The 21,502-nt window shown below is 59.1% G+C and overlaps 2 protein-coding genes across 2 annotated transcripts; both read left to right on the top strand.

Annotated features, from left to right (window-relative positions):
• Positions 1 to 12,811: 12,811 nt before the first annotated feature.
• On the top strand, positions 12,812 to 15,623 carry SPRG_01792 (hypothetical protein). The gene has a single exon (XM_012340158.1). The coding sequence runs from the start codon at positions 12,946 to 12,948 to the stop codon at positions 15,448 to 15,450; it is 2,505 nt and encodes an 834-aa protein (XP_012195548.1). The 5' UTR covers positions 12,812 to 12,945; the 3' UTR covers positions 15,451 to 15,623.
• Positions 15,624 to 16,058: 435 nt separating this feature from the next.
• Positions 16,059 to 21,343, top strand: SPRG_01791 (hypothetical protein; the record flags this gene model as incomplete). The annotated part of the gene is made up of 1 exon (XM_012340157.1): positions 16,059 to 21,343. The coding sequence occupies one exon, from the start codon at positions 16,059 to 16,061 to the stop codon at positions 21,231 to 21,233; it is 5,175 nt and encodes a 1,724-aa protein (XP_012195547.1). The 3' UTR covers positions 21,234 to 21,343.
• Between the last annotated feature and the right edge of the window lie 159 nt (positions 21,344 to 21,502).

Below are 21,502 nucleotides of genomic sequence, written 5' to 3'. Positions count from 1 at the left end.
AAATGGTGGCAAGACGTCTGGCTTTGGTGGCACCGGTACGACGGGGGGCAACGTTGAATTTACTGGTGGCGTCGGTCAAGCTTCAGGGGGCAGTATCGTTCTTGCTGGCGGAAGTGGTGGCACAGCCGTCGGTGGCAGTGTGTCTGTTGTAAGTGGCACAAGCTCAACGTTTGGCCAGACCGGTGCCGTAGCTGTGGCGTCCGCTAGTGGTATGACAAGTGGTGCAATCAGCTTGACGAGTGGGACCGCATCTACCGGCGTTGTTGGGCATATTCGTCTCGCTGTCGGCGTCGGCAACTCGGGTGTCGGCGGATCCATTAGCGTTTCAAGCGGATCTGCTGCAAATGGCGGCATCGTTCTCATTACTTCTGGTCCTGCTACCGCTGGCACTTCTGGCGCTGTCACAGTGACAACTGCCTCGGCGACTGGGGGCAGTTCAGGAACACTAACGCTGTCCACCGGTCCATCCGCTTCAAGTGGTACAGGAGGCAGCATTGTGGCATCGGTGGGTGCCGGTGTCTCCGGGGCCGGCGGGCCTATCACACTGACGGCGGGTTCGAGCACAGTCTTGACGGGCGGCAAGACATCCCTTCTCGGTGGCTCTGGTACCATTGGCGGCAACGTTGAGCTGACGGGCGGCACTGCTACGTCAACGACGGGTGGGAACATCGTTTTGGTCTCTGGTGCGGCTGCCTCAAACGCCGTCAGTGGGGCGATTTCGCTGAGCTCGGCGGGTGCTAGCACGAGTGGCATGATCCAGCTCAGATCTGGTACTGGATCTGCGGGAGCTGGCGGCGCTATCCATCTGTCTGTTGGTGCCGGCTTGACGGGCATTGGTGGCGCCGTCGTTGTGAGCAGTGGATCGGGTGTCGGTGGCGGAGCAGTCAGTGTTACCACGGGCGCCTCCACGGGAGGTGTTTCGGGGGGCTTGACTCTGGCCTCGTCCCCGTCAACGGGCGGCAGCAGTGGTGCCGTTTCGATATCGACTGGGCCTGCCACAAGTGGCGCGGGCGGTGCCATTTTGCTCGCGGTCGGCACGGCTACGTCAGGTGCCGGTGGATCGCTCTCGCTAATCTCGGGTGGAAGTAGTGTCGCCTCGGGTGGGGTTCTCTCCATCTCAAGTGGTTCCGGTGCTGTCGGAGGTGATGTTACGGTTTCTACTGGGACCGGGACAACATCAAGTGGTGGCAACATCAACGTGATTAGTGGACTTGGAGCGTCGACGTCGAAAAGTGGCGATGTCATTCTAGCATCTGCCCCAGGCAGCAACAGTGGTAGCATTCGGATTGCTTCTGGTGTGGGCTCTGCTGGCTACGGCGGTAGTGTCGTCTTATCGGTCGGCAGCTCAAGCACAGGAACGGGTGGTACGCTCAGCTTGAAAAGTGGAGACGGCGTGGCCGGAGGGCTCACATCAATCGAAAGCGGTGGGGCCTCGGCAGGAGCTTCTGGCGGTATCACTATTGCAACGAGCGCCGCGACCGGTGGTGTTTCGGGAACATTGGCTCTCATCTCCGGCCCATCCACGGGGGCGTCCAGTGGTGCCATCACCGCAACTGCGGGTGCTTCCGATACAAGCCCAGGTGGTGCTATCCTTGTCACGGCTGGCGCTAGCTCCCTTGCTGTCGGCGGGGAAAGCTCGCTCATCGGAGGCGCAGGTGTCACCGGTGGCGATGCTAGTCTCACTGGAGGCCTCGGTTCTACCAATGACGGCGGTAACGTCTGGCTGACTAGCGGTGTCGGCACAACCGTGTCTGGGAGGATTGGTCTCAGTACCGCCGCGTCGAGCGCCACAGGAGGCATATCGTTAACCACTGGCGCGGCCGCGTCAGGCACAAGTGGTCTCATTGCACTGTCCACCGGCACGGGCAGCTCTGGACCCGGTGGCGGTATCTTTATCAGCGCGGGTAACTCGGCAATTGGCGGTGCTTTCGCCCTCACAACTGGCTCCGGAAGCGCGGGTGCCTCGGGCGCAGCAGCAATCACCACGGGCGTCAGTGCTGGTGGCAATGCTGGTGCAATCTCTGTGACCAGTGGCACATCGTCTTCAGGTGGTACCGGCGGGAACATCATTCTATCCGTTGGCGATGGCGCCTTTGGGACGGGTGGCAGCTTGCTTCTCACTTCCGGTCTTGGCCAAGCGTCGAATGGTGGGGACATCAGTCAAACGGCAGGTGTCGGTACAATTGGGGGCAATATCCTACTGTCCGGTGGCGTCGGCAACAGCGGTGTTGGCGGAAACATTCTTGTCTCCGGCGGCGCGAGTACGCGCTCGGTCACTGGGGGCACAGTCACGTTGACTAGCGGTGCCGGCGCGACAAGTGGCAGACTATCTCTCTTGACAGCGACGGGCACTACAAGCGGATCTTTGACTCTTGCGACCGGCACGAGCTCAAACGGTGCCAGTGGAAACGTCGTGCTTAGCGCAGGTGCTGGAACAAGCGCCATTGGTGGCGCGATTAGCATCATTGCTGGCGACTCGGTCACAGGTGGTCCAATTGCCTTAACAAGCGGTGCTTCGAGCACTGGGTCGTCCGGCAGCGTGACAATAGTGACAAATGCCGCTACGGGTGGCAACTCTGGCGTCATTTCACTTTCATCTGGCAATGTTGCAACTGCTGGTGCGGGTGGAACCATCTCTCTGTCTGTCGGCACGGGCGTCACGGGCACAGGTGGTCAAGTAAGAATTGTCGCTGGGCAGTCAATATCGGGCGGTGTTGTTGCCATCTCAAGCGGCGCCGCCACCACAGGAAGCTCGGGTGGTGTTACAGTTGCTTCAAGTGCGTCCACTGGCGGCAACTCGGGCTCAGTCTCTTTATCGACAAGCTCGGCAGCTGCAGGAACTTCGGGGGCCATTGTCGCATCTGTCGGAATCGGTGCCGTCGGCACGGGAGGATCCATTGCCTTGGCTGCAGGAAATGCTGTCACAGGTGGTACCGTCACACTCACAAGTGGATCCGGTAGCGCAGGCCAATCCGGTGCAATCGTGCTGTCGACAAATGTGGCGAGTGGCGGCAGTACTGGAGTTATTGCTCTCTCGACGGGGGCCGCAACAAGCGGCTCTGGTGGCAGCATTCTTGGGGTCGTCGGTGTGGGATCACTCGGTACAGGTGGATCTGTGGCTTTCGCGGCTGGCACCGGAATTTCTGGTGGGCTGGTTCAGATCAGGTCCGGCGCGTCGACGGCTGGCTCATCGGGAAGCGTTTCTGTGGTCTCGAACGCTGCAACGGGCGGGTCGTCTGGTAGCATTTCTCTGTCAACTGGGACGGCAACCGGAGCTGCCGGCGGAAGTATTGCTGGAACTGTTGGGAGTGGATCCGTCGGCGCAGGTGGTTCGGTCAGTTTTACGTCGGGCGCCGCTTCCTCCGGAGGCGCTATTTCCTTGCTTAGTGGAGCCGGTTCATCCGGTTCATCGGGGGCTATCGGCATCGCGACCAACTCTGCAACCGGTGGTGCATCTGGATCCATAAGCTTTGCTACAGGATCTTCAACAAGTGCGTCGGGTGGGGCTATCACAGCCTCGGTTGGTCTCGGCACATCTGGGTCAGGAGGCTCAGTCGCACTTACCGCCGGATCATCAATCGTAGGTGGAGCCGTCTCTATTGCAAGCGGCAGCTCGACGGCTGGTGCCTCCGGCGCCATCACCATTTCGTCCGCGAATGCAGCCGGAGGGAGCTCAGGGCCTGTACAATTGTCGACTGGAAATGCTGTCGGCGGCGCTGGCGGAAATATGGACCTTATCGTCGGTGGAGGCGATATCGGTACTGGCGGCGTCATCAACATAATCGCTGGCAGCGCCCCGATTGGTGGCAGTATCAATTTGGCAACTGGCGCGTCTAGCCAAGGTACTTCTGGAAGCTTCGTTGTCGTGTCGGGTGCTGCATCAGGCTCCGGCTCCGGCCTGGTGAGCTTTACGACGGGGGCTACTGACACGGGGACCGGAGGAAGTATTACGGCTGCCGTCGGGGCTGGTATATCAGGCATCGGTGGCGCTATTGATCTGATTGCTGGTGAATCATTGATTGGCGGAGACATCAGCTTGACCTCTGGACAGTCGCTTGCCGGTGTCTCGGGTCGTATTGTTTTGTCAACCAACACGGCAAGTCAAGGCGATTCCGGCAAGGTCTTGATCGAAACTGGAACCACGAACAGCGCGACAAGCGGAGATATTGTCGCAACTGTTGGGGTTGGACTGTCTGGCACTGGTGGCAGTGTTCTTATCACTGCTGGGACCTCAGCCTCTGGAGGTGATGTTCAGCTTAAAACCGGTGCCTCAACTTCCAGTGCCTCGGGCAATTTGCTTCTCGCATCGAACTCTGCTCTGGGAGGTCCCTCTGGGTCAATTGTCCTTGCGACTGGTGCATCCAACACCGCGACAGGCGGCAGTATTACGATGTCGGCCGGTAGTGGCACAAGTGGCAATGGCAGCGGCATACAAATTTATGCTGGGCAATCAGTGACGGGCGGTTTTGTTCAGCTGACATCTGGAGCTTCCACTGGAGGTGACTCGGGTTCACTAGCAATCACAACAAGCAACTCGGCCGGTGGCAACTCGGGCTCAATCGCGCTTTCTACGGGTGTTGGCACCGGTGGTGTTGGTGGCTCTATATCCGCGTCCGTGGGCTCGTCCATCGTCGGCGTCGGCGGTTCGGTCGCGATTTCCGCTGGCTCATCTGTGTCTGGTGGGTCGATTATGCTCAGAAGCGGGGCGTCAACAGCAGGATCATCGGGATCGGTGACAATTGCTTCAAGCAACTCAGTCGGCGCCAACTCCGGTGTCATAACGATAGCAACGGGCTCTGGCGCCACTGGCGCTACCGGAGGAGCGATCATTGGCTCCGTCGGAAATGGCGTCGCTGGCTTTGGTGGTCCAATCACGCTGACAGCTGGTGCAAGTACCGTGTCGACGGGTGGTAAGGGCTCGTTTATTGGTGGCGCTGGTACGTCTGGAGGCAACGTCGAGCTCACGGGTGGCATCGGAAGTATCAACGCTGGTGGCCAAATACTTTTAACTGGGGGCAGCAGCTCCGCGACGGTTGGTGGAAGTATTTCCATGGCAAGCGGCGCGGGTGCTGTCACGGGAAGCAGCGGTGCAGTTAACGTCGCGACGGCAGGCGGTAGTGCAACTGGTCTTGTTTCCGTTTCAACTGGCACTGCTACAAGCGGAGCTGGTGGCGCCATCAGTCTCTTCGTGGGAAGTGGTACGTCCGGGATCGGAGGCTCCCTCGCGCTTCGAAGCGGTACCTCGGTCACGGGTGGAGCTCTGCATTTGACGAGTGGCTCGGCAACGGGTGGGAACTCCGGTGCAATCAGCTTGGGCACTGGACCTGCCGCAAGTGGCCATGGGGGTAGTATTTCACTCAGCACTGGAGCTTCTTCTTCGAGTGGCGCTGGTGGCGCTATATCACTTCTGGCCGGAAGCAGCGCCGTCGCAACCAGTGGCGCCATCACGCTGACGGCTGGAAGCTCGTCGTCAACGACATCCATTGGCGGCAACGTGGCACTGTCGAGCGGCAGCGGGGCCGTCGGTGGCAACGTAAACCTTCAAGCAGGAGCGGGTCAAACAAACGTTGGCGGCAATGTTCAAGTGTCGGGCGGCACAAGTCTCACCTCAACCGGCGGTAGCATTGCTGTTGCAAGTGGCTCTGGTGCTTCATCGGCCAGCAGTGGCTCTATCACGCTCAGTACACCGACAAATAGCCAAGGGGCATGATACGACTCAGCACCGGACAAGGTACACTCGGACCAGGTGGCTCCATTGCGATTAACGTTGGCTCTGGAAACACTGGCGCCGGTGGGTCTCTGAGTCTCGGTAGCGGCAACGCTGCTTCTGGTGGCATCGTGTCGATCTCCAGTGGATCATCAACGGCGGGCCCTTCTGGTTCTGTCAGCTTGATCTCTGGTGCTTCAAACGGAGGCAACTCTGGTACGATTGTGCTCGCCACAGGTTCATCCACGGGAGGAGCAGGCGGCGATCTCGCTCTTTCAGTTGGGGTCGGTGTCTCGGGCAATGGTGGGAATGTCGATGTGACCTCTGGATCAAGTACAGCCGGCATCGGGGGCAAATTGTGGCTTGCTGCTGGCTCAGGAACAACTGGTGGTGCTATTTTGCTGACGTCTGGTTCAGGCACGGCTGGTGCTGGTGGTGATATTTCTCTCAGCTCCGGCATTGGTGTTAACCCCGCGCAGAGTGGCAACATCCTTCTCGGGACTTCCAGCGACGCTACTACGGGCAATGTTCAACTCACGACAGGTGCTGCCTCATCAGGTCTGAGCGGCAACATTACACTTGCCGTTGGGAACAGCAACTCGACCGGAGGGAATATCGCGATTTCAAGTGGATCGGGCCCCATGGGTGGAACAATAACTTTGACCACTGGTGTTTCGTCCAATGGAGGTTCTGGGTCCATGACGCTGGTCTCGGGAGCTTCAACCATGGGTAACTCGGGATCAATTTCGCTGGCATCTGGCCCTGCTGTCGGCGGCACGGGTGGCGCCATTAGTGCGATTGCAGGAAGTGGCGACACGAACCAAGGAGCTCCGATTTGGCTAACGGCAGGTACAAGCTCGGCGTCAACTGGCGGCAAAGTTGCTCTGGTGGCTGGTTTCGGGACTGCTGGCGGTAGCATCGAGATGAACGGTGGTCAAGGGTCATCGGCACTTGGTGGCAGTCTCGTCATGACAAGTGGTGACGGTGGAGTCTCGTCAACAAGTGGAAGTATAGCAGTGGCAACTGCACCTGGGGCTGCATCAGGCACCATCACGATCGCTACAGGCACAGCTACTAGTGGCTCTGGTGGCTCAATTGCGCTTAACGCTGGATCAGGCACGAGCGGCTTTGGCGGAGCCATGTCTCTCTCTGCGGGCTCTGGGATGTCGGGCGGTGCAATAACTCTTCAATCTGGCACCTCATCCTCCGGTATGTCCGGCAGCGCTACGATTGCTACAAGCGCTTCGACGGGTGGCTCCACTGGTACCATCAATGTCAGTACAGGCCCCGCGTCTGGTGGTACTAGCGGGTTGATTGCTCTATCTGTCGGTAGCAGTGTCAGCGGTCCAGGTGGTGCAATTACTGTTGCTGCTGGACTCAGCTCTGCCGCCACCGGAGGGCGTGTTTCGACCACCGGAGGCAGTGGTACAGTCGGTGGCAATGTTCAACTGACTGGCGGTGCGGGTACAGCATCGACGGGTGGCAACGTGGCCCTCGTTTCCGGTATTGGTGCCACGGGATCTGTCAGCGGCTCGATTTCTCTCAGTACGGCTGCCAGTCCTGCATCTGGAGCTGTTTCTATTGTATCTGGACAATCAAGCGCTGGTGCCGGTGGATCTATTGCCATCAACGTCGGAAGTGGTAGCCAAGGAGTAGGCGGCTCCACGACCATCAGCAGCGGTTATGGTAGCACTGGTGGTGGTCTGGCCATTTCGTCTGGTGGCTCATCTGCTGGCATTTCGGGAGGTGTTGCTATCTCCACGGCGGCGTCCTCTGGCGGCTCGTCGGGCCTGCTCACGCTCAACACGGGCAACGCCACTGGTGGTACAGGAGGCAGTATTTCTGCTACTGTCGGCAACGGCGTCTCAGGATCTGGTGGGAGCGTCTCTCTCACCGCTGGTGCAAGCTCAATCGCGTCTGGGGGCAAAACAGTGCTTCTCGGTGGTGCAGGCACTGTGGGAGGGAATATCGAAGTCACTGGCGGAGCTGGTTCAAGCGCTGGTGGCGGTAACGTTTTTTTGACAAGTGGTTCGTCGGCTACATCGTCGACGTCTGGGACAATTACACTGAGTACCGTCAGCACGGCTTCAACCACGGGTGGCGCGATCTTCCTCAGATCGGGCTCAGCAACCGGAAGCATTGGCGGCTCCATTGGGCTATCCGTGGGTCAGAGCACGGGCTCCGGTGGGTCTATTCAGCTTTCGAGCGGAACAGCTTCTGTCGGCGGTGGGACGTCGATCTTCAGCGGTGGCGGTACTGCGGGTGCATCCGGCTCGATTCTACTATCTTCGGCATCAGCTACAAGCGGCACCTCGGGCTCAATTGGTTTCTCGACAGGAATTGCTACAGGTGGTACCAGTGGAGGCATATCTGCCTCCGTGGGCACATGCACAACGGGCTCTGGTGGTGTAATTGCTCTCACCGCTGGTTCTGGACCGCTTGGTGGCTCCGTGACACTTGCAAGTGGCATAGCGTCGGCCGGCAAGTCGGGTGATATCGAGCTTCTGACAAGTGCTGCGACTGGTGGTGCCTCTGGAGCGCTAATGTTTTCCTCTGGCACGGCTGCGGGTGGTGCAGGTGGCAATATCGTCATGTCCGTCGGAAATGGTGGTGTTGGTTCAGGTGGAAGGGTCAATATCACGTCTGGATCGAGCTCGGTGGCCTCGGGCGGGGCCATTACCCTCTCTGGTGGATCAGGTCTCGTCGGCGGGAAGATCAGTCTCGTTGCTGGCGTCGGTTCGTCTGGTAATGGCGGCGACATCGCGATGGCGTCGGGCGTTGCTTCGCCCTCAGCGACTAGCGGCGCGATTACATTAATCACCAACGATGGCACTACTAGTGGATCAATTGCACTCACGTCTGGTGCGGGATCTACTGGTACTAGTGGCTCAATTACGCTCTCGGCATCGGCGAGTCATAGCTCAATCGGTGGTGGTCTCGCACTTACAAGCGGTGCCGGATCAATCGGTGGCGGCTCTGTGAATGTGATCAGTGGTGCATCCACTGCTGGCTCTTCCGGTGCAATGCTGCTGTCCACGGGCGCCTCAGCGACGGCATCAGGGGGGTTGCAGCTGTCAACAGGCGTCTCTCAAGGTGCCCAAGCCGGAGACATTACGCTCGCTGTCGGAAGCGGTTCACCAGGGACAACAACTGCCGGCGGCCAAATTTTGCTTTCGGGTGGCGATAGCTCGTCCTCTACGGGCGGTCAAGTCGTCTTGCAGAGCGGCGTCGGTACGATTGGTGGTGATATTTTTATCGAAGCAGCCTCGGGCACGTCTCTTCAAGGCGGCAACATCATCGCCACTGCCGGGACTGGCCACGATGGCGCTGGTGGCTCGGTTCAAATTGCAAGTGGCGGAAGTACTCCGATGGGACAATCTGGAAGTATCTCGCTGAGCACCCTGTCCGCGAAGTCGTCGGGCAGTGTTACTTTTACGACGGGTACTGCTACGAATGGCGCGGTAGGCAGCATCTCTGCTTCTATTGGCACAGGGAGCGTTGGTCTCGGCGGTACTATCCAACTTTCGGCTGGCACTTCGGTCGTTGGCGGAGGTATTTCTCTTTCGAGTGGATCATCAACCAACGGCGCTTCGGGGTCGCTTGCTTTGACAACAGCTGCGTCAACTGGGGGCATGGCGGGCAGTGTTTCCGTCTCTACCGGCAGTGGCAGTGGTGGCGCGGGTGGCTCAATTGCGCTCTCGGTTGGAGCTGGTGACACTGGCCATGGGAACGCAATCACGCTTGGAGCTGGTGCTACGTCTGCCCAATCCGCAACTGGAGGCAAGGTGAGTCTGTCCGGCGGCAACGGCGCGAGCGGTGGGAACCTCGAGTTCACCAGTGGCCAAGGGTCAAGTGCAAATGGCGGCAATGTCGTGATCAAGACCGGTTTCGGAGCTTCCACGTCGATATCCGGTGCACTTGCATTGAGTACGTCTCCCGGAGCCACGGCGGGTGGTATCTCACTTTCAACCGGCCCATCGTCATCGGGTGTTGGAGGAGCTATTGCTCTCTCTGTCGGCGCTAGCCTTTCTGGCACGGGTAGCGCTGTAACCGTATCCAGTGGATCGGGAGTCACTGGAGGGGGTATCAACCTCTTTTCCGGTGCGTCTACCGCCGGGGCGTCTGGCGCTGTGTCTCTGGCTTCCGGAACCTCTTCTGGGGGTAATTCGGGTGCTTTATTGCTTACGACGGGCGCGCCAACTGCTGGGACAGGTGGAAGTATCTCCGCTGCAGTCGGAAGCGGGGTGTCCGGGGTTGGTGGATCGATATCTCTTGCTGCTGGGAGCAGCTCTGCTGCTGGTGGCGGCAAGACCGTCCTCGGTGGCGGTAGTGGTACCTTGGGCGGCAACGTCGAAATCAACGGCGGTACTGCTACATCCACAACTGGCGGTAGCATTCTTCTCGTGAGTGGCACCGGTGCCGGTTCATCTCCGAGTGGCACTGTCGTCATTGGCACACCAAACGGTGGGTCAAGTGGTGGTATCACTCTGCAATCCGGTATGGGCACGTCTGGGTCAAGTGGGCCCATCATTATGGCCGCTGGTACATCAAGTACTGGCCTTGGTGGTGCGTTAAACCTTTCAAGTGGCGCTGGTCCGTCTGGCGGTGCTATCGCGCTGACGTCGGGTGGGGCAACGGCTGGTCTGTCTGGCGCTGTAAGTTTACAATCCGGTGCTGCTACCAGCGGATCATCTGGCCCCGTCTCGATTACGACGGGGGTCGTGACAAGTGGCGGTGCCGGTGGCAGTATCACAGCGGCAGTTGGTGCTGGCACGTCTGGCGTGGGTGGGTCGGTGTCACTTACAGCAGGCTCGAGCCCTTCTACGGGTGGACTCGTCGTACTCGCCGGTGGTGCTGGTGCTACAGGTGGCGTGATCAAGCTCATTGGCGGCACGTCGTCTGCCAATACAGGTGGAGCTATCGTTATCAGCAGCGGTGACGCTGCTGCAACTAGTGGCGATGTGAGCCTGGCTACGAGCAGTGTTGGTACCAGCAGTGGCTCTGTACTGGTAACGACGGGGAGCTCTGCCGGCTTCGTGGGCACAATTAGCGCGCTAGCAGGCAGCTCGACTGGTACAAGGGGTGCCGCGATCACTTTGTCTTCTGGATCATCGACACTCTCAACAGGCACTGGTGGGAAAATGTCGGTGTCTGGTGGAAGTGGTGCTACGGGTGGCACTGTCGAACTAACAAGTGGTGCCGGATCCAGCACCACCGGTGGCAATATTCTCTTGACGTCGGGCGCAGGTGGCGCCGCATCTCAGAGTGGGTCCATCATACTCATGTCGGCTGGCGGCGCACCATCCAGCGGTGCTCTTTTATTGGAAACTGGAGCCTCTACAACTGGAACCAGTGGATCGATAACTTTGTCCAACGGTGATACCGGTGCGGGCATTGGAAGCTCGATTGCGATCATCAGCGGAAAGAGCACCACGGCTAGTGGTGGTAATCTCGGTCTCTCTGCTGGACAAGGCACAATCGGCGGCGACCTCCAGCTAACGGGAGGCGTGGGGGTATCTTCAAGTGGTGGTCGCGTTCTTCTTACAAGTGGCCAAGCCTCTGACCCTACCCAAGCGAGTGGTGACATCGTGATCAGTACGGGTATTGGTTCGACGACTGGCGCTTTGAGTCTATCGACGAGCGCTTCGTCAAGCGGTGGCTCGGGTTACATTCGAGCCATCGTCGGTGCTAGTAGTGCTACCGGTGGTGATATAGCTTTGTCATCGGGTGGTGGTGCGACGGGGGGCCAAATTGCTTTAACGAGCGGCGCGTCGACTGCAGGCAAGTCCGGCTCAATTGTCATCACAACGAGTGCAGCGGTTGGTGGTGACGCCAGCGGTATCGCTTTAGCAACTGGAACGTCGACAACAGGCACCGGTGGATCAATTACAGCCAGCGTCGGCGCCGGCGTCTCCGGAATCGCTGGCAGCATTTTGATGGTTGCGGGCGCAAGTTCAGCTTCGGCCGGTGGCCTTGTTACCATTTTGGGTGGCAACGGTACCGTGGGTGGCAGCGTGCACCTTGCAGGTGGATCTGGCTCGACGTCAACGGGTGGAAATGTTCTCTTGAGCAGTGGCATCAGCACAGCCGCGGCGCCAAGTGGGGGGATTTCACTCAGTACAAGCTCCAACGCAGTCTCGGGCACTATTGTGATCCAGACCGGCGCTGGTACAAGTGGTTCTGGTGGTGCTATCTCAATTGGAGTCGGCGTCGGAGCTTCTGGAACCGGTGGAGCGGTAACGTTATCAAGCGGTCAAGGACCTCTCGGTGGCAATGTTATTGTTTCAAGTGGTGCATCATCAGCCGGTACCTCGGGTACAATTTCACTGGGGACTAGCGTTTCAACTGGTGGTAACTCGGGTGCTATATCGTTTACCACGGGCACTGCTACGGGCGGTGCCGGTGGTGGTATCTCAGCGTCTGTCGGCAATGGAGCTTCGAGTACTGGCGGCTCAATTACACTCTCAGCTGGTGCTGGCCAAAGCACAGGTGGTGTGAGCTCACTTATCGCTGGCTCTGGTACTACTGGTGGTGCTGTACAAGTAACCGGTGGCACAGCCTCAAGTGGGGCTGGCGGTGTCTCAGCCATCATCGGTGGTGCGTCAATTTCGGCCACAGGTGGCGCCGTTCAGCTTACTGCCGGTAATGGTGCCGCGATGTCTGGTTCTGTTCTCGTGTCGACAACCTCGTCCAGCAAGTCTGGTGCCATAGTTTTGTCAACTGGATTGGCAACTTCTGGCAGCGGTGGCAGCATTCAAGTCGCTGTCTCTGGCGGAAACAGTGGTGTTGGTGGGAGCGTCAGTCTCTCCAGCGGTAGCTCCGTGATCGGTGGAGGCGTAGTACTCGGCACGGGGTCGTCAACATCCGGGGTCTCCGGTGCAATCACTCTCCAGACGAGTCTAGCAACCGGAGGCAGCTCTGGTGCGATTCTGTTGTCGAGTGGTGTGTCTGCTGGAGGCTCCGGCGGTGCTGTTTCCGTCTCTGTCGGTACCGGCTCCAGCGGAGCAGGTGGCGGTATCCACTTTGTCGGAGGTCAAAGTACTACTGCTGTCGGCGGCGCAGTCAGGGTCACAGCCGGTACAGGGACGCTCGGTGGCGATGTGCAAGTCACTGCTGGCCAAGGAACATCGGCAACAGGCGGCAATATTGTTCTCGCTACTGGTAACGGCGCATCTACGTCGTTGAGTGGCGCGATAACGCTTGCTACGGCGGCAGCTGCGACCAGTGGCCAATTGAGCATGGCGTCAGGCGCCTCCAGCTCTGGTTCGGGTGGTATTATTTCGCTCTCGACCGGGACAAGCACTGTCGCAAATGGTGGTGACATTCAAATCTCAAGCGGAAGTGGCGCCGGCGGCGGCAGTATAGTTCTTTCGAGTGGTGTCGCCTCGTCAGGAGTCTCTGGCGGGATGTCTTTCACGACTGGAATCGCCTCGGGTGGCAACACGGGCTCCGTGACCATATCAACTGGCGCATCTACTGGCGGCACAAGCGGCAGCATCGTGGGGATGGCTGGTAGTGCTACTGTGGGAGCGGGTGGACTCGTTTCGTTCGCGGCTGGGGCAAGTTCTGCGACGGGTGGCACTGGTGGAAAGACGGCACTCTTTGGAGGCTCCGGTACAACGGGTGGCAATGTTGAAATGACACCTGGCAGCGGCTCGTCGACTGGTGGCAGTGTCGTGGTCAATTCTGGCTCTGCATCGTCGGGAATCAGTGGCAGTGTTATTTTGGGGTCGGCTCCAAGCGGCGTCAGTGGCTCGGTCGCTCTCTCGACAGGAAGCGCAGCAACGGGGCTCAGTGGATCATTTTCTGTCACGATTGGAACAAGTGCGACAGGGGCAGGCGGTTCCGTTGCTATTACAAGCGGCAGCGGGGTCACTGGCGGTAATTTCATTATGGCGACTGGTACCAGCTCCAACGGGCTCTCAGGAGCCTTCAACATAAACTCTGGAGTCGCTACCGGCGGGGACAGTGGCAATGTGACGTTTGCAACTGGATCATCGACCAGTGGTCGTGGCGGCACTATTGCGCTTCTTGTGGGCACTGCGACGTCTGGAATCGGTGGATCTGTCTCAGTCGCCGCTGGCGCAAGCACCTCGTCAAGTGGTGGCAAGACTATTGTTTTTGGTGGCACCGGGGTGTCTGGAGGCGACGTGGAACTTTCCGGTGGTGTTGGCAGCAGTGATTTCGGCGGGACAGTTTCAATCCATTCGGGGGCCAGTTCAACAGTGTCAACAAGTGGCTCAATTATTTTGTCGACAGCCTCAAGTGCAACGAGCGGCAACATTCTCATGGCCACTGGTACAGCGTCGACAGGTAGCGGAGGGGATTTTTCCGTCTTGATTGGTGCTGGCACCAGCGGTACAGGCGGTAGTATCAATATGCTGGCGGGCAGCTCGTCCGTTGGTGGCAGTGTCACCATCGGAAGTGGTCCATCGATCAGTGGTGTTTCGGGCTCCGTCCTAATTTCTACGGCGACGGCAAGCGGTGGCAACTCCGGAGGCATCGCTCTGTCGACCGGTGCTTCTCCCAGCGGGGCAGCGGGCGCAGTTGCGGTCACGGCTGGTTTGGGCTCGACTGGTTCAGGCGGGGCCACAACCATTGCTGCTGGCATCAGTACGGCGTCTACGGGTGGTCTTTTGGCCGTGTACGGCGGCAATGGTACCAGTGGTGGTGGTGATGTACGCGTCATAGCTGGCGCCGGTTCGTCCGGAAACGGCGGTAGTCTCATGTTCCTCAGCGGTCAAGGAGCTTCCGCAGCTACAACTGGACAAGTGGACATTAGCACGGCCGCTGGGGGCACCGGTGGCAACGTCCGATTGAGCACTGGGGATTCTAGTCTCGGATCTGGAGGGGCCATCTCACTTTCGATTGGCGCGAGTGCTTCGGGCTCTGGTGGAAGCATCAATCTCAACGCTGGGACTGGCGTTACTGGTGGTGTCGTGACCGTATCTGGTGGATCCTCGACCGGGGGAGCTGCTGGTGCACTGTCCTTTATGTCCGGAAATGGCGCGCGTGGCAACTCAGGCATCATCTCCATTACCACGGGGTCAGCATCGTCTGGTACTGGTGGCAACATTGCTCTCTCCGTGGGCAGTGGTACGTCTGGGGCTGGCGGGTCATTTCTCGCAACTGCCGGAGCCAGCACTACTGCAAATGGTGGCAGTGTCAGTCTTCTTGCTGGATCTGGAGCAACAGGTGGGACCGCATCTGTTTCTGCGGGGGACGGTACGGCAGGCAACGGTGGAGCTTTGCTCTTGCGCAGCGGTCAAGGCTCTCAAGTCAGTGGCGCCGTGTCCATCGCTTCAAGCTCTATCGGCAGCGGAAGTGGGATAGTGTCCATCAGCACTGGATCCTCATCGGGCGTTGTTGGTGCTATTTCTGCGCAAGTGGGCAGTAGCTCCTCGAGTACCGGCTCGGCGTTGTCTTTGACTGCTGGGGCTACTACAGTCTCTGGTGGTGTGGGTGGCAAGATATCGGTTTCTGGTGGTGATGGCGCTGTCGGAGGTTCCATCCAGCTATTGGGTGCTGTCGGCTCCGCACTAACGGGTGGCAGTGTGTCGCTTGTCAGTGGCATTGGCGCATCCAGCTCCTACAGCGGATCAATTACGCTCTCAACGGCGTCTTCAACAGGTTCGAGTGGCTCAATTTTGCTACAATCGGGAGTCGGTGCAACGGGTGTCAGCGGCGATATCGATTTGAGCGCTGGCGAAGGCAACGGCACGATCAGCAACGGGGGCGCGTGAGTATGGTTGCAGGGATCTCGACGAATGCAAAAGGCGGTGACTTGACAGCCGCTGGCGGCAACGGCATCACGGGGGGTGACTTGTATTTGTCAAGTGGCACTGGCTCAACTGCTCCTGGTGGGCTACTAACGCTGGCAGCTGGATCATCCGCTTCGTCCACCGGCGGTAATGTGCTCATATCCAGTGGTACAAGCGCTGGGACAACGCCTAGTGGGTCGATTGTCTTGTCGACTCCAAACTCGGCTGCAACAAGCGGCGCAATAACCATAGTGTCCGGAAGTCCGACGACCGGATCCAGCGGCGTCGTCAACTTGTCGACGGGTGTATCGGCTTCTGGAGCTGGTGGCAATATCAACGTCGCAGCTGGTGCAGGCGTCACACTGGGTGGTACTGTTACAATTGCCAGTGGCGCCGGGGCCGGTGGTGGTCTGGTATCGCTTCAAGCTGGCTCTGGGTCGAGCAGCACTGGAGGAAGTCTTGCGCTTACAAGTGGAGCATCCAGCACTGGCTACACTGGCGACGTGACATTATCCGCAGCCGCTGGTGCTCGTGTTGGAACCATCACGCTTAGCACTGGCACATCGACTGCAGCGGCCGGGAGCATGTCCATGACTGTTGGAGACTCGTCTAGCCCTGGTGGGGCTATCAGTCTGGCTTCGGGACTCAGCTCTCAGTTTACTGGTGGCTTGCTGTCGCTCACTGGTGGCCTTGGGACAACTGGGGGCTCGGTTGGTGTAACGGGTGGCGTGGGAAGCACGAACAACGGAGGTCACGTCATCGTAACTGGTGGTGCCGGGTCATCAGCTCTCGGCGGCGGTATCTCGTTACTGAGTGGCGCAGGTGCCACATCGGGAACCATTTCGATACTGACGGCCAGCGGTCAAAGTGCAACTGGCGCTGTGACTCTCGCAACAGGTATTTCCAGCAGCGGCCTCAGTGGGCCCATTGGACTCAGCGTTGGTGGCTCGTCGAGCGCATCGCCGGCTTCTGATGTGTCTCTTGTTGCCGGCCTTAGCTCTGCCGGTTCAGGTGGTCGAGTGACAGCGACATCGGGAGCCGGTTCTGTCGGCGGTGATTTGCTACTTACTAGTGGTGCAGGCTCCAACGACGTTGGTGGAACGATTCGACTCACGGGTGGAACGTCTTCTGCTGCAACGGGTGGTGGTATCGTCCTGACGAGCGGCGTGAGCACTGGATCATTTACGAGCGGAAACGTGACGCTAGCCACAGCGTCTGGGTCGTACCCATCTGGGTCAATTGCTTTGAACTCGGGCAGTTCATCATCAAATTCGGCCGGTCAAATCACGGCCACTTCAGGCACGAGCAGCAGCGCAGGAGGCGGTGGTGCGGTGACACTAACGGGTGGTCTCGGAAGTACTTCGACGGGCGGCAGGGCGTCTCTTGTCGGCGGACAAGGAGCCATCGGCGGCACAGTTGCTCTTTCAAGTGGCGTCGGTGGTACATCGACGGGCGGTCAAGTCGTTCTAGTGGCTGGCGGCGGCTCGTCAGCGTCTGGCAGCGGTTCTGTGTCAGTGTCGACCTCCGGGGGCGCCTATCCTTCTGGCAGTATATCTTTATCCACCGGTGCATCCACGGCCGGAAGCGCCGGCGCTATCTTGATCGCCCCTGGCGCGGGAACAGCCGGGACAGGTGCGCCGATAACGCTTCTTGCCGGGTCGAGCACCGCGTCAACGGGGGGCAAAACGAGTATTTCCGGAAATACGGGAACAATCGGCGGCAATGTGGAGCTCAACGGCGGCACAGGAACGAGTTCGACAACGACCGGCGGCAGTATTCTCGTCACATCCGGTGTCGGCGGTACTCGAAGCGGTCTCATCTCACTACAAACGAGCAGTGGTGCCTTTACAAGCGGCTCGATCAGCATCTCGACTGGAACCGCAACGTCTATTGGCTCAGCTGGTGGCATACATGCCTCTGCTGGTGGAAGTGCTGTCGGTGTTGGTGGCCCCGTGTCATTGACGGCGAGTCTGGCGTCTGCATCAACTGGTGGTAAGATTGCTCTCAACGCTGGACAAGGCACATCGGGTGGTAACATTGAGATGGCATCGGGCGTTGGCTCGACGGGCGCTGGCGGCAACGTTCTTATTACTGCCAGCGCTGGCGTTGCCCCAGCGACAAGTGGATCTGTGACGGTGTCCACATCTGGTGGCGCTTTTACAAGTGGCGCTGTTACTATTGCAACCGGTGCGGCAACGGCAGGTGCTGCGGGAACCATTGCTCTCTCGTCCGGTCAAAGTAGCACCACGAACGGCGGTGACGTCGTTTTGGCTGCCGGTGTGAGCTCGAGCGCTGTCGGTGGTCGGGGGCTCATATCGGGTGGTTCTGGCGTGACGGGCGGTGCCGTGACACTTACTGGTGGAGCGGGCTCTGCCGTTGGTGGAGCCATCAACCTTGCCGGTGGTGCTGGCGCTGCTGGTACTGGTGGTAGCTTGATGCTCACAAGTGGAACGGGTTCCAATACGTTTGCAAGCGGCAGCATCAACTTATCTACTGCCGTTGGCGCAAGTACTAGTGGCGCCATATCTCTCGCTTCCGGCTCGCCCACCTCTGGAATGGCTGGAACGATTAGTGCTGCTGCAGGAACGTCATCTTCTGGGACGGGTGGTCTTGTCGTCTTAACGGCTGGTATTGGTGCTGCCGGTGTAGGTGGCAGATCGTCGTTCGCCGGCGGACAAGGGACTCTTGGCGGCAATGTCGAGATTAGCGGCGGTGCTGGCCTCACAGGTCTCGGTGGTAACATCAATTTGTGGAGTGGTTCTGGGGCTACGTCAAGCGTCAGCGGTACCGTTGCACTATCGACATCGAGTGCAAGCGCTACCAGTGGCTCTATCACACTTGTGACGGGCTCGGGCGCGAGCGGTGTCGGCGGGGACATCACAGCTTCGGCAGGCACAAGTTCAACAACAACTGGCGGGAACGTACTTCTAGCAGCTGGCGTCGGTACAACCGGTGTCGGTGGCAGGGCGTCACTCAATGGCGGCGTGGGTACAATCGGTGGCAGAGTACTGATTACAGGAGGGCAAGGCACGTCCGCGGCCGGCGGTGCTCTCGTGCTTGTGTCAGGTGCAGGTGCCTCGTCGTCGACCAGTGGCTCCATCACGATATCGTCTTTTGGTGGCGTGAGTACCAGTGGATCTGTGGCTCTTGCAACTGGTGCCTCCTCGTCGGGTACAGGGGGTGCCATCTCGATCTCAAGTGGCGCGGGAACCGTCGGTTTTGGCGGGGCTGTCGGTATCATTGCTGGTAGCAGCACTGTTTCGGCTGGCGGCACCAGCTCTTTTTCCGGTGGTCAAGGCACAACGGGTGGCAGCGTTTCTTTGGCAGGTGGCGTCGGCACCACGAATCTTGGGGGCGCTGTGGCCTTGTCTGGTGGTGCAGGAACGACTAGCACTGGTGGTGCTGTTTCCCTCACAAGCGGAGCCGGTGTCACCACGTTTGCCAGTGGCAGTGTATCACTCTCATCCTCCGGAGGCGCATTTCCAAGCGGTCTCGTGGGTATCTACAGCGGCGCTTCTACATCGGGCTCTGCGGGTGCAATTGTCGCATCCGTTGGGTCGTCAACGAGTGCCATTGGAGCTTCGATAGCTTTAACCTCAGGCGCCAGTTCGTCCGCTGCTGGCGGTCAACTCTCCCTTACCGGTGGCTCGGGCACCCAAGGCGGTGCCGTCGTGATATCGGGTGCGACGTCTGCAGTGTCTACGGGCGGCGCTGTCACATTGACATCCGGCTTCGCGCCAACGGGAAGTTTTGGTGGCAACATCATTATTGCGACAGCGGGGCGCGATTTTACAAGTGGCAGTGTCCAGCTCTCTACGGGGTCGACGACAAATGGTGCCGCTGGACTGATTGCCATATCTGCAGGCAGCAGTTCCTCTGGTACCGGGGCAATGATCTCGTTATCAGCTGGGGTGAGTACAACGTCTACTGGTGGCAAAGTCGTCGTCGGAGGAAGCTCTGGCTCGTCGGGCGGTGGTAATGTCGAGCTGTCTGGCGGGTCTGCTAGTGCCGGTGCTGGGGTCGGTGGCAACGTACTTCTGACTTCTGGAGTGGGTGGCGCGAGAAGCGGCAGTCTATCATTGAGTTCGCTTGGAGGTGCTCTGACCAGCGGTTCTATTATGTTGAGCACGGGAACAGCAACATCGATCGGCAACGCGGGTAGCATTACTTTGTCCGTCGGCGGCTCTGCTGTTGGCTCGGGTGGCACAGCTACAATGACTGCCGGATCCAGTACTTTGGCCACGGGAGGCAAGTTATCCGTTGCTGGGGGTGACGGACTAGTCGGCGGTGATGTCGCCATTACTAGCGGCATTGGGACGGCTGCCACAAGTGCTGGTGGCAGTGTAAGTCTCTTGACAAGCGCGGGGCAAGGTGCCAGTGGTTCAGTGTCAGTATCGACGAGTGGTGGTTCGTACAACGCCGGCACTATCATGCTTCGTACTGGTGACTCAACAACTGCCTCTGGGGGGTCTGTTGCAATCGCAGTCGGAGCCAGTACCACGGGTCCTGGTGCACCGATTGTACTTACGGCTGGTACAAGTGGGTCTGCGACCGGTGGAGCAAGCACCATCAATGGTGGTACTGGTACGATTGGTGGAAGCGTCGCTCTGGCTGGTGGTGAAGGCTCAAGCACCGGGGGAAGTATTGTGCTAACGGGTGGCGCAAGTCTAGCCAGCTCTGGTGGCAGTCTCATTATGACCTCTGGCTCAGGTGCAACGTCGTATGCATCTGGTAACATCGCTCTGTCAACGTCGTCCGGTCCAAGCACAAGTGGATCAATAGCCGTTGCAACAGGTACCCCCCTGGCCGGGTCTGGGGGCAACATCGGACTTTCTGTCGGTGCGTCATCAGCTGGTTCTGCTGGCACGGTCACTCTCGTTGCGGGCAATACGACTGACAGTGTGGGTGGCGCTGTTTCCGTCGCTGCAGGCTCGGGTACGGTCGGTGGCGCTGTTCAAATTCTCGGCGGGGCAGGTATTTCGACTGGTGGCAGAGTCGTCTTGACGAGTGGCGTTGGTGGTGGCGCATCATCGACAAGTGGCCAAATTCAGCTCTCAACTACCGGTGACAGTATCAACAGCGGCGGCATCTCGATCAACTCTGGTGAATCTTCAACTGGGACAGCGGGGAACCTCGAAGTATCAGTCGGTGCAACTGCAGCTGGAATTGGTGGATCTGCTACATTCGCGGCAGGAGGCAGTTCAAATTCTATCGGGGGTGCATGTATGCGTCAAGTGGAAGTGGTACCTCTGGAGGCGGTGTCAGTATCAGTGCTGGTGCGGCCAGCAGTGCTACTGGTGTCGGTGGTGCCATTACGATGGCGAGTGGTACCGCTGCATTGGGTACCGGCGGTGCGATTTCTCTCGTATCTGGAGCCGGCGCCGCGTCCAAGTCAAGTGGAAGCCTGTCGCTCACTAGCACCAGTGGAGCTTCAGCAAGCGGTGATATCACTCTACAAACTGGCGTTTCGTCGTCAGGTACTGGTGGAGCAATCAGGCTCAATGTTGGCAGCTCCACTGGCTCTGACGGAAGTCCGATTGTGGCGACCGCTGGCGCCAGTACGAATCAAGTCGGCGGACGTTTGGATCTCACAGCAGGCGTCGGTATTACGGGCGGTGACACTCACGTCCAAGGCGGTGGTGGCTCGAACGGCAACGGGGGCAGTGTTTTTGTCACCTCTGGTCTTGGTACGTCTGGATCAAGTGGAGCGCTCAAGTTATCAACCAGTGGTGGAAGCATCAACAGCGGTACCCTCAGTATCTTGACTGGCTCCTCTACTACTGGTACTGGTGGAGCAATCGCAATTGAAGTTGGCGACAGCTCGAACGGCGCTGGTGGGTCCGTAACATTAGAGTCCGGCACCTCTTCACATGCGCTCGGTGGTCAAATTGATATTTTGGCTGGCGACGGTACCGTCGGCGGTGGCATCTTGCTCTCCGCGGGGGCTGGAAGTGCAACGACGGCGAATAGCGGAGGTTCAATTGAAGTACATGGTGGCACGGGCTCAGGAAGCACCGGTGGCGCCATTACTTTG

The sequence above is a fragment of the Saprolegnia parasitica genome (assembly GCF_000151545.1).
Source record: "Saprolegnia parasitica CBS 223.65 unplaced genomic scaffold supercont2.4, whole genome shotgun sequence".
NCBI lineage: Eukaryota > Oomycota > Saprolegniomycetes > Saprolegniales > Saprolegniaceae > Saprolegnia > Saprolegnia parasitica.
Note: the sequence above shows the minus strand (reverse complement) of the source record. Positions and strands in the feature narration are given on the sequence as shown.